We start from the raw sequence: 18,318 nt of genomic DNA on the forward strand, positions 1-18,318 counted from the left end.
TGCAGATTTTTACCTTTATTGTAAGCTGACGGACAGTATAGTTCTTGCATTCTTGCACACTGTTAACAAGGACTTCGACCTTCCCATAGATTCCTCTTTTTTCTGGCCAATAAAGCACGCATTTCTGGAAAGCAAGCATCAGTGTCATCAACAAACTGGATCCTGGAGCCATATTCATGTCTAATTTTTACACAGAATGTACTTGTCTGGAAAGTTCAGATGAATTCAACCGAGGTGTTATTCATGTAAGAAGCATTCCTAAATAAGATATTGCAGGGTTCTTAATGAATGACTTAGGCCTAATTTTCAGGACCCGAGTTTTTTAGATGTGGATGTCTATCACTGAACACTTTGCACAGCTGCTTTTATTCTTAAAAGCTCAATGAAGTTCAGTTAAAGGAATTATTTCCCACATTCAAAATTAATGATTTTTTTTTTCCTAGAACATTCTTTAATTCATAAAATTAAATTTATAAAGTTTACTCTTTCCAAATGGGATTTCCTTCTGGGCAAGAGATTCAGAATTTGTCGTCTCCTCACAAGACTTTTTATCCTCTTTACTCTCCTGAGCCCTGATACAACAAAGCCTGTAAATGTGCCCTTAGATCTTACTGAATTCAATGGGACTTAATATGCATGTTAAAGATTTTGCAGAATCTGAGTTGTCTACTATATAACTTACTGGAACAAATGTTAAAAAAATCCATCAGTTTTGCCAGAGCTACACAAAATTATATACAGAATTTGTAATGAATCAGTAGTGTTATACTATTTCAGCAATGTTACTGACAAGCATCTACTAAAAAGGAGATAAAGAATTAGTATTAACAATATGAACCATTTTATTTTTCCCCTTCAATAGTTTGCTTATCTTCAAGTCAACTGCAACTTCATATTCATTGCCATTAAAGTAGCTCTATAGTCTACTTGAAAGCAAACATCCCTTTTCTAAAAATAGATGCTTATTACCTTAAGAGTATAAGGTGTTTGAAAGCCACATTTTCTGAAATAATGCCAGACAATCTGACTTGTTCATTAAATTAAAAAAACCCCAACAACTAAAGAAAACCTTTTCAATACCCAATGCACAGGTAAAAAAACCACCAAGAGAACAAACAGTTCTACAATAATAGGAATCCCAGAAAGAACTTGTTTGTATTCCTCACAAACTCTTGCTGAAGAAACTGGTATACATTTAGACAGTAGCCTACATTACACAGCAAAATGAAACAATCCCTTTAATATAATTAATTGCCATAAAGCATAACTCCCAGTAAATCCTGCTAAAAATGATCCAGAAAATAGTACCAGTGAAATGCAAGGCTTTACCACCAGGTGTGATCTTTAAGTTGCTACTCTACTTGATAACCCAATAGCTGATTGAACTGAATCATCTCTGTTGTATAAATACTTTTCTAAAAATAGATGCTCATTACCTTAATAGTGTAAGGTGTGTGAAAGCCACATTTTCTGAAACAATGCTGGCCAATCTGACCGGTTTCATTCAAATCCTGTCTTTTGCAGAATTACTCGAACATCCTAAATTTGCTGTCTCCCCGAAGACATCAAGAATGGCAATAAAATACTCAGAAATTTGTACGAAAAAAAGTGTTCACAAGTTCCACAGTCCCCCCATGTGACAGGCAGCTACTATCATCTGCCAGATCTGCAACTCATGCCCCTCCCTGGGAGTGTAGGTTTCAGTGCTAATATGGGAAAAAGAAAAGTCTAAATACACAATTGTACCCTGACAATCAACAATAGTTGAGTCAACCCCTGAGACTTCTTGATAAATGTGAGCATGCAATGCTCGCTACAAAGCCTTCAGGCACTCTAGAAGAGTGTTTTTCTTGACAAAAAAAAACAGAACTGGAATTGGCAACTTGCTCTGGGTGGACAATGAAATGGGGCTGTTCATTAAAATAACTTTCATTTAACAGTCCGTCTACATTTACTGAGACACAATGGATTATTTTTAACACAGTCTCCGTGCATCTTTTAAAAATACCGTTTGTTACTGCTTTAAAAAATAGCCTTGAAAATGGAGCTGGGACCAGCTGGTTCAGGTACTTCTTAGAAGACAGATATTTGGGGGAATTAACATGTTTTTGAAAGTTAATTGTAAAAAAGGGATAAAGATGAAGATGGGAGGGATAAAGATATCAGCCATATAGAACATAATACAGAAAATCCCATGAGCATTGGTAAAAAAGAGTAAATTGCCTCAAGCTATTACTTGAACCTAAAAGAAAATTCCACTGGTCTCAAGTAGGTATATTTTAAACCTGTTCAAAAGCCAAACACAGTGGTTGAGAAGGCTGCTGTCTAGCCTCATGTCTGAATCAGTAAAAGCTTATTGCATATAGTATATGCCAGAAAAAAGGAAGAATTCACTTGTTCTTATCATCACACAGTCCTCCACCTCCACTCTTTGTGCTGGTCCTGATTCTGTTTCTTGCTCTTCTTTCAGGCCGCACAGTTTCCCTTTCAGCATATTCATCTATTACAGCACTTTCTAAACAGGTCACATATTTTGTGAGCTTGGGGTTGAAAGTACAATCCTCTGTGTAGTCAGCAAACATATAACAGCTATGAGCTGGATTTTTTAAGCTCAAAAAAAAGAAATCCTAACCAACTTGCACGGCAGCCAAAAGCCTGGGAATCTTCTTACTTTCACGTGGAAAATCTCATCTTCCTGCCATCTTTCAAATTCCCCCCTTGCATTCATTTCCACTGGTTAGCTTTTTGCTAATAAATGATTATTTATTTCTGATCTGTGGCCTGACCTTTTTTTTTTCTTAAAAAAACCCAACGTTCCCTGACCCGAACAGGAAGTTTATACAAGAAACAGTATCTCGCATGACCTTTAATTGATTTCAGCCTTTGTCCTTCCCCCTGTGACCGGGCTGCAGGCTGAGGCTCCCTCCATCCCCTGTCCTGTCCCCTTGCATGCCCCATCCCACGCCCCATCATGGGACCGCTCCTGAGGTAGGTCTCCGTAACTGAGTAGGGTCTGTCCCTGTCTCGGACTGTGCTGGCACCTCCTATTTGCCGAGGTTGGTCTGTGCTCCAGAGCACAGCCTTTTTTAACTTGCCAGAAGTGCTCCTATTGCAGCCTCGTCCCCCAATTCTGCTGAATGGAGGAAGGTGCTCTCACCTGACGTGTTATTTACTTGCTTTCCTTTCCCTGGATTTGGACCCTGAACAAAGTTAGTTTAACAGTTCTCAAATACTTGTGAAGTTGCTTTACTTCAGCTCCACTTCTTGATTATTTCTTCATATAGCTATGCAAACAAATGTACATATTAAATGTCCCAATAACCAGGCCAACACACAACGGTAATGAATAATTACAACAAAGGTTCAATTCCAGAATCACTTTTTACTCCTGCCCTCTATTTACTGTCACTACTAACTGAAGCATGAGAGGTATACTTTAAGAGGGCTTGCAGGATTTACCTTCATGTACTAAAATCCTCAAAGTTAGGACCAAATCTTCTTAAATTTTTCCAAAACCTAAGACATATCTATGGTGCCAATACTCAACTTAACTAATCAGTAATCTTCAAAGAGGCTTATGTAAATTCCGTAAAAGGTAGGATTTCTGAATTCCAGAATCTACTTTGCTATGCGTAGATAAATGTCCCTATAGAACGAGGGAAAAAATGTTACATGAAAAATAATATGAGCTTTAAACAGTGAGTTAACAAGATTGTCTCAGATAATTACTGACAAGATTAACATTATCAGAGTTGAATAAACATGCATTGTTTAATGCATCTGTCAGTATTAGTCCTTTCTTCTTGCAGAATGCTGCACAGTATTCTTTATTTATGCTTCCCAAAATATGTTTCCTGATTAACAAGCAATGCTGCTAGTAAGTTTTGAAGGTAAACTAAATGCGCATTATCTATGTAGTACATAGGATAACTACAAAAAACAGCTAATACAACAGAAGTCTTCAAACTTCTCTATAAAATTATATAGAAGTCTATAAAATTCTTACACTCCACATATTTGTCTGAATTTCATTGCTCAGTTGTCTTGACTAAATTCAGTAATACATGAAGTTTATATGTGCCTCGTGGATAAAGCTTTGTAAGATGGTGTCCTAAAATATTACTACAGAATTAGAGATGGTCACCTTCAGTGGGTGATTTATCTCATTCTCTTAGAGTGGGATTGATGATCCTCTGGAGGTGACTACTACTCTTCAGTGACAAGGGTGGGTATCCAGATCACTAGATAAAATGTGTTTTTCCTCATATTAACTCTAAAACTATAGCCAAGAATTCTAGGTTTCTCATTATTTTTTCAGGCAGAAGTTCCTTTGCTGTGGACTCTCCTTGCACAGGGAGATTTCCAATCCATTCAGACGTTGTGTAGTTTTGAGGACAAGTTTTACAGATTCTGCTTAGAATACTCACAGCACCCATAGTGCCTTCAGTACTATTCTTGCTTACAAATCAATCTCCCTTTTTTTATCAGACTTCAAAATGAAAAAGAAAGAAAATCCAATAATTTAATGCTCCATATTTTTTTCATACAGCTGAAATGAGTATTTTGCTCAGCACTCTACTTTCATGTTACATCTTCATCCATCTCACAAAAACTGTTACCACAGCGAGTCTTAACCATTTTTTCATCTCTCAAAAGGAAGGAACTCTATAGAAACCTTTGTTTATCACCATTTCACACAATTCCTATAGTTATTGCAAATTCGTCACATCAGTATATTGAACTAGGACAATAATGTCCCAAATAATTTTACTCATGCTAAATAAATGAATTTATTGTTGAGATTAAGGTTTCCCATGTGTCTCTCACTTGACAGCTCCCTCATTATACACTACTTTATACATTATAGTGCCTTATAGCTCAAATGGAGGCTGACTGATGTTATACCAACTGAGGAGTGGGGCCTCGACCTGAGAGTCAGGTATGGAGGTTCATTTGTGCAGGGGTGGATGTGGATGAGTGGATGAGTATGCTTTCAAATACGAAGGTATTTGTATGTGTGCACACTGCAGATGTACCTCTCCCTGAAAATGATGGAAATAAAGCAGACCACAGAGAAGAAAAAATATCAAGTGCTATTATGCTAAATAACACCTGCTCTTGCCTTCTCCATAGAGAGCAAATACTTTAATAGTGAAGTTAATACACTGAGCATAGCCACTAGCTAAGCTGTTTTCTTTTCAATAACAAGCAAGGTTTCAGGAGGAACCTGCTAACAGTGGGAGAGTTCCTAAGGTTTCGAGACAGGGCAAGACAGCTTGTGCAAACACAGCCTCTCCATATAGCCTGGGAACGATTTGAGATTCCCCACCCTTTCTATTAGGAGGAAATTACCACTGCCAGGCCACAACAATGCAGATAAACACCAGTGCCTAGAGCCTGTGTAACTCAGGTAAACACAGGGCTTCCTGACATGATGGAAACCACTGGGCACTTCTTTCAAGTCATTCTTCTTACACTGTGTCAGATGTGAGTGTTTAAACAGTCAGCATTTCCTCAGTGAAATACTTATTCTTTTGGCCAATTAGGCGAGGGTAAGTTTTCTATGGTTTCAGGAGTAATCTTTTTAATGTAGGTTTCTGGACACTTGTTTAAACAGTGTAGTGCAAAATGGCAGCTGGTTTGGAAATACGTCGGGATATTTTACAGAATCAACCTACTTTTTACACACAGCTTTCTTAAAATCCACTGGATTTTAAGTTCTTGTTAGAAGCCCAAACTCGTGCTGACAAAGAGCCAAGCAGCAGTCAAGGGCAGAAGAAAGAAATTATGTCTACTGAATCCACATTTAAATGGAGCAGTGACTTTGAGCCCTGGGAACGCACTCGGGATCTTGGTCCCTTGCTCACTGATACTGGGAACTTTGCCTGAATAAACTCTGTTTCTCTGTCATCACATGCAACTGAGTTTGACGGGCATGGGTGTGAGTGGAGCAGGGAGCAGGGGCAATACGGCCCTGGTGCTTACCTGGCAAGGTGCTGAGACTTGGTTGATGCACCTACCTGGAGTTGGGAATTGCTACCAAGCCTAGCAGTTTGGACTCAAGAAAAAAGTCAAACTCCTTTATGTCTGTCTCTCCTTTGTTCATAAGCCCTGTAAACCACTTCTTCAACATTCAGTCTTCCAGAACGGAGCTTTGCGTTGGCCCACTGCATGGCAGAGTAATTTTTGTTCCTGATGTCTGGCAGTCACAAATATGGACTCTGGCACTATCAAGGAAAGCCTGGCAACAATTTACATGAATACTAAATAAAACTATTAAAGATGTAGTTGGGAATCGATCCAAAAGTCACAGAATGTGTAACAGACAGTTAGATGGCCATTAGCAATTAAAATGCAATTGTCATCTCTCCTTGGTACTAAAGTAAAGAGCCATGTATTTCCATTCTGGCTAAGTCCCTCCATGTTACTGGCATTTGGGAGCCCAAACTTTATTTCTGGGATGGTCCAGAAGATTTTTAATATCTGGAATGGATTCAAAATCTGCCATTACAGCAAAGTGCAAACTTCAGCTGTGTCAGGAAACCTCTACTCATAACACTAACCATCTATTCTTTATATACCAGAAAGCAACAAGAAGTACAGAGGTGACCGACAGATAAATCAGGTGTTTCTTAAAAAATGATGAAGCCAACAGCACAGATCTAGAACACGGAATTCCTTTTTGTCTTTTTTAAAATACATCTCTCATGACTGCTACGCAATTGCAGATGCTGTATTTGGTCACCCCAACGTTACTTTTCACATTGCCCATTACCAAATTATTTAAGAGCCGGTTATCTGCTAGCTTCCTTCCATATCTGCTAAGGTTCTTTCTACAGTACGCAGCCATAGGAATAATTTCTCAGTTTGGCTAGTTGTCATACCTCATTTTTTTCTTTCAGCTTTGTGATCATAACAATGACAGGGCTGTCTTCTTGCCAAACCATCTGCCAGAAATCATTCACGGTATTAATCATGGGTCCCTGAGTTGCAATGAAAGCCTTCTCTTTACCTCCATATCCCTGGTTTAGGAACAGACACAAAAGCATTTATTTTAAATTCATGTGGTTGATCAAAATTACAGGTGAATGTTCTAAAAGAGCAGAAAAATGAATCTGGAATTAAAAGAAAAAAGTTATTTGAACTGAAATCAGTTATGACTAACAGTAGAGCAGATCAGAAATTTTTCAGTAGAACAGTTTTTCTCTGGAAACTAGTGACTCGATGGACTGAAATGGTCCTGAGAATACATCAATCCCTCTCAAATTTCCCTGTTTACTTGGCTTCTTCTAGCTTACTCTGTTCTCCAAGTTGTTGGGGCTTTCCATCATCCAGTGGTACTTTAATCCATGATTTATGTTGCCGTGGTGTTTACAAGACAGTTGACAGTCAACAAGCCACAGAAAAATATGTGAACTATAAAACCGGTTTGTACCAAGATTCATGACAGGAAAAAAGATTTAAAATACATGAATGCTTCTGGAGTCCAAGACTCTGCTATGCATCTTTGCTAAGGGAGAAGTGCCTTTACGAGACCTTATAGGAGGGACAGCATATCAGTACAGGGAGTCCCGAGACACAGGAGTGTATAGGAGGTCAAAGAAAGGTCAGGCAAACAGCAGGGAAGCAGAGGAAAGGGAAAGGCAAGAAGAAATGGGAAAAACAAGAGTATTTTTCGGGTGTGAAGGAGAACTCATGAGTTTGAGCAGTGACAGGGTGCCCAACAGTGATGCAGATCAGGAGGGCTTGGCAATGTCTGAAGGGAATGACCAAATGGAGAACGGCTGGAGGTGATGCGGGAGCCTCTAGCTATGGGTCTTCCTTTTGGGTGCCTTTCTCCCTAGCAGCTGCTACTCATTGCAATGGGATAGATCCTCAGCTGGTATAAACAGTCCTCCTTCTACTCACCAACCTGCCTGAACATACTGTGTCCAAGACAGGTCCATCAGGTTCCCAGCAAGCCCAATAACATTGCATACATGTACGTGAAATTTCGTTTCATCGCTGGGTTGTATTTTTTCTGCCGTTGCTAACAGTTCAGCTGGTGTTAGCAGCAGCAGAAGTCAGGATATGTTGGCCTGAAGGGTGGTGGCATGGGGAAAAGGGAGATCTCAGAGGACTCAAAACGTCTCCAAAGAGAACTGCTCTGCTTAGTTACACAATGATGTCTTTCATACAAAACACTGAAGACACAGGACGTAAAGTGAGGCAGGGTAAGGGGCATGTGTACGTATATATTCATGTGCTGTTATTTAAATAAACAACATCATTGTAGAGCCCTGGGGCCAAATTTCAGTTGCGCTATTACATTTATTCCAGCTGAGGATCTGGTACATAACTCTAATCAAAACATTTAATTTTGCAGGTAGAGGACTACGCTCCTAAAACATGACTGAAGTAGTTTCTTAGCAGTCTATTCAGCATACACTGTGCCACGAGTTCAAGAAGGCTCTCTGTGTGTGTGTCATCAAGGATTATAATATAGCTGACACTTAGAAATGACGCTTTCCAACAGGGTTCATACTGGTAAAGTTTTTGTATAATGTACCCATTCAATACAGGGAGTAAAATGTGAACGAGTGTGTGTGCTGGTGCATATGTGTATCTTTAACACATCTGTTTATGCTCCTTTTCACAAAATTGTTACAGTACTTATTTAATTACTTAACTGATGATTTCAGGACTATCAATTGATATAGTTACACATGAAAAAAAACCATCACCACTGAATTTGTTTGTGGATAACGTGACTGCAATGAGCAACCATACAGTTTATATTGCTGTTGACCGATCTTCTCTTTACCAAAATACTGGTACCCCTGTCACTGTGAAAAGGTAACCCTCTGCTCCTTACTATAAGGCAGTAGGACAATATTAAATGATAAATACTGAAGAAAACAAATAGTAATGCATGTGTTTCTTAATGTTTTTTATAAACTATTTGATAAATTGTTTTCTTACTGTGACTATTTTAGTACATTCATGGCTATGTGGTCTTTGTTACAAACAGCTCTTGAAACTATTTCTATCACATCAATGCAGACAAAAAGATTAGGAATTACCAATGAAGATGGGTAGGAATAAAATGAGTAGCACCTTGGCAAAACCAGCTATTCACATGGAAAACCAAATATTGTCTCAAAAGCACATGAAGAGTGTACATTTACTTACCCTAATGTAGTTAGCATTTATGTAGGTACTCAAGGAGTCAGATGGACTTTTTGGTTTCAAATACACTCTGCTTAGAGGATCTAAGAGCACAAGGAAGATGGAAATTGAAAAGAAAACCCATAATTAGAAGATTTCTATAGAGAATCGAAGACTTGTTGAAGAAAATAATCTACTGTTATTCGGGGCTGTCAAGCACTAAAGCATTATGCATCAAATTCTTCCCTCTGCAAAGGATCATCACGTGTAACTAAGGCACACCTATCCTGTACAATGCTGGGCGGTGGGGAAGTATCTCAGCAAGCTGTGGGCATTGAAGTAACACTATTGGGTCCAGGCAATGTTCAGCAAGGTCTAGTCTGCCTGTGCTGAGTATCAAGCTGACCTGCCTAGACTGGCTTTGAAACCTGTGTCATATCATTGTATGAGGCTAGATAATTACACCAGGCCCTTTGGTATCTTTGCCTGAAGCTGTACTGTTCCAACGACTGTTGGATTTAAATTACGAAAGCTCTTCCTGCCTGGGATGAAATCAGCTATGTGTTTTTATACCAATTTAAGTTCACTGCAAGGGGCTGGACTAGGTAATCCATATCCCTCCCTTCAGCCCTGTGTTCTCATCTGACACAATTTGTGACCAAGCATGCGTACTGGACTGGAGACACAATGCCAAAATACAGGAACATTCTCCTTCATGCTCTCCTTTCCTTCACTTTCTTGGATGATCTAGAATGGAGTGGGGGCCAGTTCTGTTGAGTACAGAGCTGGGAGTTACTAAATACCTCCTGCAAAGGAAGTTTTTGCTCGCTCATTTGTGATGATGTGATCCCTCATGGATTACCCTTTTGGAATTAAGGCCAGTAAATGCTCAATTACACAGTGTAACAGAAAGGGTTAAGGAGGAGGGGAGCGAGGTGCTCATGTTGTGGCTGTCTATCACACCTTTTCTGAAAAAATATTCTACTGTTAACAAAATAATATGGAAATATTTCATTACTGAAAAAAAAATCTTTTCTTCTGGCAATTTGCTTAAAATTACAATCAGCAACTTTTTGACAATATACAGACATCTAGTGCTTTGGAAATAGTCTCTGGATGGCTGCTGGGCTAAGTGCAAACTAGGCAATGTGTTCAAAGATACATATGTGGATGCTGAACTGGAGAGTGGTAAGAAAACACTATTTATTATGTGGCCCTGCTGTTTACACAAGAAATACATCACTGATGTACGTATGCTGTAGCAAAACCTGGTATTTTCAGAGTTGCTTTTGGATTTCTTTTGTGACTTTTCATCCTGTTCCTAAGAACAAGATAAAACTTTTGCAAATCAAAGGAAGAGGAGGGATGATCCCAAACATACGTTATGTCTTTTTCCCACTGGAGGTCACAGGAACATCTTGGACAGGAGTAGAGCCTTTGGAGGACCTGGGCTGGTGTTCTGAAAGTATGCTTCTTAAAATGTGCAAATGAATGCATGACTTCTAGTCCGAAGTCTGTGCATGGAAGTCTTGTCCTCTGTGTTAAGAGCACTACATGAACCCTAGTTAGCCTGTGTTAAGATCTCTTTGTACTAGCTTTCCCAATTCTTTCACTTAGAGCTTTTTTTTTTTTTTTTTTCCCCTTAACAATATGAGGACAGGAAACCTCTCATTCCTTTTCAGCACAGAGTGATTATTAGCCATTTCCACAAATGCCTCAGGCTACGTGGCCTTGAAAAAACACCCGCTTCCTCTAGCTCACACAATTCCTCTGATTCTGGTGTAGCTTGACCCCTACCTTAAAAAACCTCTTCCAAGCAGACTCAACATCCAGTTTAATTACCGTGTCTTGAGACAAATCCCTCTGCTACTAAGAGGCAGCTAAATCAGTTTCACAAATTCTGAGACCTCCCTCCAACTCCAATCAACGAAACAAACACTGCTTCTGAATGGGAATCTTTTATAAATTAACAGTCCTGATCAGTTATGGAATAGGTAAGTGCTGTAAACTCAGCTCCAAAATGAGGAAAACCTGAGCGCCTGCTAAAGATCCAGAGTCGCTAAGCAATCATCAGACACAAATGGAAGTAATTAGCTTCCTCCTGAATGACAAATACCTTGGAGGTAATAATCTTTTCCTCAAGGATGGCAAAGTCTGAGAGTCTGAAGCTACAGCAGAAAGACACAGATGGTGGCTGCAAGGCTGAATTCATCAGTCTTTGTAAAGCCTCTTGAAACACAGCAGAGCTGTTAAGCACTTATAATTACTAAAAAAAATTTTTTGACTGAGGCAAAATGACTGCTGTTTTCTTCCATGTATCTAGGAAGTCTGGAATAGCTCTCCCATTAGAGTAGAAGCAGCTTCCTCTAACTCCATTTTAACAACTTAATCTTGGCCTGAATTTACCAGGCTGGAGGAACAGGAGGGTGTTAAAGGGGCTGGAGCGTGCCCCCATGAGACTGCCCAGTGCAGGGAAGAAGCGGGGCTATATGGTAGCACTGCTGGACAGCCTTCTCCATCGCCATCGATATTGGAGGTTCATCCGCTCCACGAACATCACTCTGTCATGAAGACATGGGGCTTTGTCCCATAGCAGAGGCTGTATGTGTTGTACGGTGGGTACGATGTGCTGTGGTCGTTTTTTCTTCTTCCATTTCGACTGCCACTATGTTCTGAATTCTTTAGGGCATGGGTACATTCGCATCTGTAGCATGTCCAAGATAAGTCATTTGTTACTCCTAGTCCGGTCCTAGTTGCCTTACCAACAGTAGGACTGAAATACCGTGAGAAGGGCTGTCCTTACGGTATTTCCTTTTTGTGAGCAGGAAAGGAAGATGAAAATTTGGTGAGGCAGACTGCTCTCACACTTGCAGCCCAAAAGATCATAAATCTTTCAGATATTGAAACATTTTGAAATGCATCCACCTCTATTTTGCCTGTTTTTTCTTGCAGTCTATAAACGAATTACAGATACTGGTATTACTTGGTAAACATTGGAACACAGACCATGGAAGAATCATGCCAGACTGCATTCCCAATCTCTGCCAGGTGGGTAATAGGCTATTAGACTTGCAAATAACACAAATGCCTCAAAACACCTCATGTATAAAACACCTGTAAACTATGCATCATTTTTTAATCTTGTCTGAATAATTTCCTGGCATTTCCAATATAATCCAGGATTTCTCAATGGAAAACTTAACAAAGTTATCATGGCAAGTGTTTCTGCATTTTAAAAAATGCTTCAGTATCACAAAATAAAATTTTGTTCATGCAAAGCGAATCTTTCTTAGCTACTAAAAATAAGGTCTGCCTAATACCCATTTGCTTTTTTAACTATGCAGTCTAACATAGATCAACCACTGCAACACTGGCTATTTACAAATATTATAGATGTTATGATACTGGTGGCCACAACTAGGACACATTTTGGCAACTCACACGGAAGCACAAAAATGCTTTGATGAGCCCATGTTGAATTCTCCTAAGATTAAACAGTTTTTCTCCTTCTGCTTTGTAAATATGATGTTTTTCTTTAGTCTTTGAAAGCCAGCTGGTGATCCTATTGCCTTCTTTAGGGAGCAGGACTGGAGCAAACATGACCGTTCGTAGTCAGGACTGTAGAGCAAAGGAGCTTTCACTCAAAAACCTCAACTTTAAGAGAACAGTTTTCCAACATCTGTCTACAAGCTTGCACAATAAAGCGCTTTGTTCATACGATTTAGACTTAACTTTCCCTTTGTCTTTAGCTGGCGTGCCAGAGCCAGTTTTAGCACAAGCACTTCAAGCGACAGCTTGTGGATTTGCGGGTCTGACCTGCCAAGTGTTTTCTACCTTCACGTTACTGGGAATCTGCTGTTTCGCCGCAAGTGTTTTCGCGTAGGCTTTTGCCCCGAGAGTACTCTTCAGAAAGGGGTAGGGAACGACATCCAGGTACCTTGGATGTGTTGCACAGAGGAAGATACCCACAGAGTAGTGTTAAAGCCACTTGCTCCTTTGTAAGCAAGAGCCCACACACGCTCTGAAGCACCAGGAGAACTCTGCTTCTGGTTTGAGGTGGAAAAGTGAGATAGGAAGGGGAAAAAGATACAGGGCTTTGAAGCTGAGGTCCTGCTGCGGGGACATGTAGCAGGGGCTGCAGGAGACAAGCAGGCAAAGGTGAAGATGTGGAGTAAGAGGATGAGGAGGGAGCAGCAGGGCTGGTGTTCTGCTACAAGGATGTGACTGTGGTGAGAGATTGGGAAATCTGTGTGCAGGACGGGGAACCTGCTCAGAGGGAGTGAGAAAGGCTGGAGGAGCACGGCAGAGGGAATGCAGCTGACGATACGGAGCAGGGTTTAACAGGACCAGTCGGTGGGGTGGCGGTCGGGAGGAAGGATGGAGAAACAGTGATTTTAAGGACCTGTTTAGCCACTTGATTCTGATCCCACGCTGTCCCCTCATTAGTTGTATTAGCATGCTATTGTAAAGCAAATAACACTTAGAAAACTTAAGGACGCGTCCTAGTGTTTGCGTAAGAGCGGTGGCTATGTTATACTGCAATTCAAACATCTTTCATAAAATGTAACATTTCCTGCGCTTTATAGTTTTCCATATAGAATAATTTTCATTAGGCATTCATTTTTTTTCCCATGAGTGTGTCTGGCTGGGTCATATCTACTAACATGAACCTGCCCTCATGCACCCTGTCACAGAATTATCTCTTAGAAAACGAGACCATCCTCCAGGGTGCAGAGGGTGGAGCTGGCAGGACTGGGCATTTTTAGGAGATAATCCATCAGCTCAAACGTCACTTGTCACCACAGGTGCCCTGATTCAGGAGACGCACCCAGCACTGGGAATGGAAAAGCTGATGCGGGCGTACGAAGCAGCAGGTTGATATCATCTGAGCAGGAAACCAGGACGGCTGTTCTATTTAATCACTCAAATCTTTTCCAAACCCTCTCGGACTGGGTGTGGGGTGTGCACGTATTCATTATGAGCATGTGGCTCAATCCTCAAAATATCTTCTTTGAAAAAGCCTGGTGCTAATGTACAACAGATTTTTTGATTTCTGTCAAGGATGGTTACAAAGTGCCTGTCAGTGAGTAGCTGTGGTGCACAACGGCAGCGTGCTCGATGGAAATGCGCCGTGGACTTAGCAGCACATCCCGGTTAAATGGAGGTGAAAACACAAAGGCATGCTGGTTCTCAAAGCTCATCAGCATCAACCATGGCCCAGCTGTCGTGTCCCGATTCAAAACACATGCTGCAGTGAAATAGGACTCATTGCATTTGCAAGGCGTTGCTGAAGGCGAACCTGATGGTGGCTGGGGCAGCTTGGATGCGAGATGCTACGGGAAGGGAGAACTCCTTCCAAAAATCTGCCTGTCAGGCAGAGGGAGGCTTGGCGATATCCTGGCTCCACTGCAGCTGATGGCAAAAGTCCTGCTGTTGTCAAGGGGGTCAGGATTTCACCCTCCGTGTACATCCTGTTGACACTGGGCCAGACTCTAAGGGATGCTGAATTTTCTGATTACTTGGTATACAACTTGCATTCGGTTACTTACTTTCTTTAATTCCCCTCAACATTCCTTGACTGCATTCAGATGCACACAGCTATTGGTTGCAATAGATGAACTAACCTTGAAGACAATGGAAATTTTACTGGGGGCTGAAGGGAAGCGAGGACTCTACACAACGAGTTTCTTTCCCGGCTACGTATCACATTTCTGAGACTGATCTAGTGGCTGAAGGCCATCATTTTTTGTTAATTTGACTGCGAGGCCTTTGTATGATGCGGACAAACTACAATGTGTTCAGGCTCGCTGAGAGAAATCTCGTCATTTAAAGCGTGTGAATTTGCATGACTAACATATGACATGGGCCTACAAGGACATTATAGAGATGATCAGAAAACAAATTTCTAGTTGCTAGGATATACTGTCATTTTAAAAGTATTCTTGATTCCAAACCTAAGCAAAGGGATGTGTTTACGATTTTCTGTGGAAGTGTCCTCCAACATTTTTAAGCACTGAACTTTTTCACTTTGGTGATGTCAAAATTTATAACTATTCATGTCTATATTTAGTGCAATGTTAAAACTTCTGCGACCTATTTTGAAAGTGAACACAAACCAAAATTATTAATAAAAGAGAAATGGAATACCTCATTATGCCCCAAAAAATGTTATGAAAATAGCTGCATTTCAGAGAAACGTGTATTTTGAAGGAAAACTATTCCACTGAAAAGTTTTCAATCACCTCTAATTATAACAAAGCAATCGTTACTTGGTCAGAAATAAAGAATTTGGGCCAACAAAAGTACAGAAGCAGTATAGCAAAGCAGTAACAAGTTTACAACAAGGATGCGGCAACACTGTGTGAGAGTGGTTTTCTTGCTAACGTAAGCAGATTTCCACAAAGCCAATTGGCACATGGAGAAGGAAAAAAACCAAAATACCAGAGGACTTACAAAGATGGAAGTGCACTACAAGAAAGGATAGGATGCACTTGCTTTTTTCAGTCTAGGCCACTTAATGTTGGACAGGATCCCAAGTAGCTTGACCCAATTTCAGTGACTTTCAGGGAACTGAGTGACTGCAAGATGGTGTGGGCTGTGATGGAGGCAACAGTCTTGGTCCTCTCCTCCTCCAGATCGGGAGAGCCACTGTGAGGCACGGCATCACCTCTCTCTACCCATCTGCCTGAGCTGTCCTCCAGAGAAAACCAGCATGCACCCAGGCTGCCTTTCAGTACATGGTTGGGATGCTGCCATACTAAGGCACCTAGTGAGAGTTCTGCATTTGCCAGTCCTACAGCACTGGGCTTTTGTTACCTTTCTACATAGACTATAAATACACTTCTGAATAGGTACACAACAATCAAAGGCAAAGACAGCTAGATTTCACAGCAATACGTTCTCAAAGCAGGACTAAATGTCATAGTAAGAAACCATGGTCTAGCTCACTTACTTGGCAAAATTGTTTTATAGCGGTTTTTAGTTCCGTGACTTGGGATGTCAATTTCTTTGGGATCCACAAAATTCATTGGTATTTCCTATAAAAAATAAATTAAATCAGATTGGTGTTTCCAAAGGAGCCATGCAGGAAATTATCACCAGAAGGCCATCTGCTGTTACACAACTGTCTTTTGACATCAAAGTTATTAAGAAAAAAAGTGGTTCCCACCTCAAGCCTGTCAACACCCTTCCTTTAATAAACACAGGGAGTTGCATATTGAAGGAGTGACTTCCAAGGAACACTTCTGATGAATTATTAAAAGCAAAGTATTTACAGGATTAGGAGAGAGGTTAAAACGCACAATAGTTCTAGAAAAGTGGAGTTGAAAAGTGCAGTACTGTAGCAGAAAAGCGCAACATTTTACATAATTGGAGAAGGAACTTTCAAAATAACTGAATATTAATATATGGCAAACATTTTTTTAAAAAATTTTGTGCACAACCCTTAACAATGTCAGTCAAAGACCTCTCTTGCTTTTTAGGGAAACTATTAGAATGAAGTGCCTTAGTCTTTTGCATTCAGTGACTCAAAAGCGTAATAAAAATCTGAAGCTATTTCTCTTGATTTCATTTTGATCTTTTAGTGACTGATCCACCTTGTCTTCTTTAAATACACAGATGTGCAAGTAACTAATGTGACAGTTTGCTTAAAGTTCCAAAAATATACAAAGTATAAACTTTGGATAAACTTACTGTTTTCCAAATTGTTTGTCAGAATGATAAGTAAAAATCCTCCAATTTTTCATTGAACAAAATGTTTCACCTGGTCTAAGGGGGGGAAGAATAATTTTGATTTTGAGGTCCTGAAACATTGTTAGTGCTCTTAGAATTGAATAAAAACAACCCTCTGAAAATGACAAGATGAAACATGTAGGTTTTTTTTTTTCCTAATTGTGGGGTATGTTTTAGCAACCAAAACAATCTGGCAAAATCACATTTAAAAATGCTTCAGTTGACTCAAATCTTCATTTTTTAGTAATTTTTCTTTGGCCACCATTATTTAAATTATTTCAGGATAAGCTGGAATTTGATCTTCAGTAAATTAATACTTCTACTTAAAAGCACAGACATTACTAGAGACTTGAAAACTTCATTGCTAGCCTGGGACATTTACCCAAAGAGACAGCAGTATATTAAATAACGGCCTCTTACAGTCGCATAGGAGCATAAGGAGGCACAAAAGGTATGTTCCTACTCTATTCACTGCAAACCTCCTTTGACTTGCACCACTGGAAAATTTACTTAAGGATTTTCCTCCAAAATCAGCTGGTTTCTCACTCCACGGGCTTGCCCAGGACTTTGGCACAGATGAGATGCATGGCCACTGTCCTTCAGACCCAAGCTCTGGTCCTGCCCACCGTGACTGGCTGCTGTGGGCTTTTTTTAGAGGAACAGGGATGAGGCCCCTAGCAGCTTGCCAAGCATGCACCCAACAGCAGATCTTTACATGGGTTCACCAAGCAGGAGAAGCTACCCTCTTACTTTTCTGGTTGAAGAGAAGGCAAAGTTAAGTAAAATTTAGATGGGTCATAATGAATTGCTTTGATTATTTTCTGCTTCCCAGCTTGGCTTCTGAATATCTTAACTGCACGAAGCTGCAACTTCTTTGTTGGTTTTTATTTTTCTACCTTCTCTGCCTTATGCCCATGTGTTTAGTAGACCTTCTTTACTCTTCCTCTCTCCCTCACTCAGTTTTTTCCTCAGTCTTCAGCTGACTCCCCAAAAGAATGACTTGCTGCCTCTCATTTCAGGCCAGCCAAAGTGTTACTGCTAAGATACACCTTCCTTGCAGGTACTCCACCCAATCCTTTTTCAGCTCCCTGTACTGCCATCCATATGATGCCTGTGCTAAGTGCGGGATCGTCTCACTTGTAAGACTCCATTCCCACATAAACCTCATCCCTGTTCCTTCAGGTCAAACCATCTCACCTCTGTCCTGCTGCCGATGCCCCTTCCTCCTCCATGGAGGTACAAAATGAGCTCCCACACCCCCCTCAGACCCACCTCTGACTTTCACCCCTTCCCTGTGGTGACCTCTGTGAGACCCTTCCCTGTGGCCCTTGGGCTCCGAATTGTCCTCACTGGCACTGGTATGGGCCAGCGGCTGACCTAGAGCTTCCCTGGTCCAGTTCTGACTTAATATAAACACCACCAGTACACAGCTTCTGAAAA

General features: G+C 40.5%; 1 protein-coding gene across 1 annotated transcript in view; it reads right to left on the reverse strand.

Annotated features, from left to right (window-relative positions):
• Positions 1-18,318, reverse strand: part of PTPRR (protein tyrosine phosphatase, receptor type, R) — a 76,012-nt gene that overhangs the window by 13,054 nt on the left and 44,640 nt on the right. Inside the window, exons 6-9 of the mRNA XM_009710126.1 lie at positions 16,100-16,184; positions 9,172-9,251; positions 6,885-7,022; positions 14-124 (exon numbers count right to left, since the gene is read on the reverse strand). Of these exons, the coding sequence (XP_009708428.1) occupies positions 14-124; positions 6,885-7,022; positions 9,172-9,251; positions 16,100-16,184 (414 nt within the window). The remainder of the gene's footprint in view (positions 1-13; positions 125-6,884; positions 7,023-9,171; positions 9,252-16,099; positions 16,185-18,318) is intronic.

The sequence above is a fragment of the Cariama cristata genome, unplaced genomic scaffold (assembly GCF_000690535.1).
Source record: "Cariama cristata isolate BGI_N322 unplaced genomic scaffold, ASM69053v1 scaffold191, whole genome shotgun sequence".
Taxonomy (NCBI): domain Eukaryota; kingdom Metazoa; phylum Chordata; class Aves; order Cariamiformes; family Cariamidae; genus Cariama; species Cariama cristata.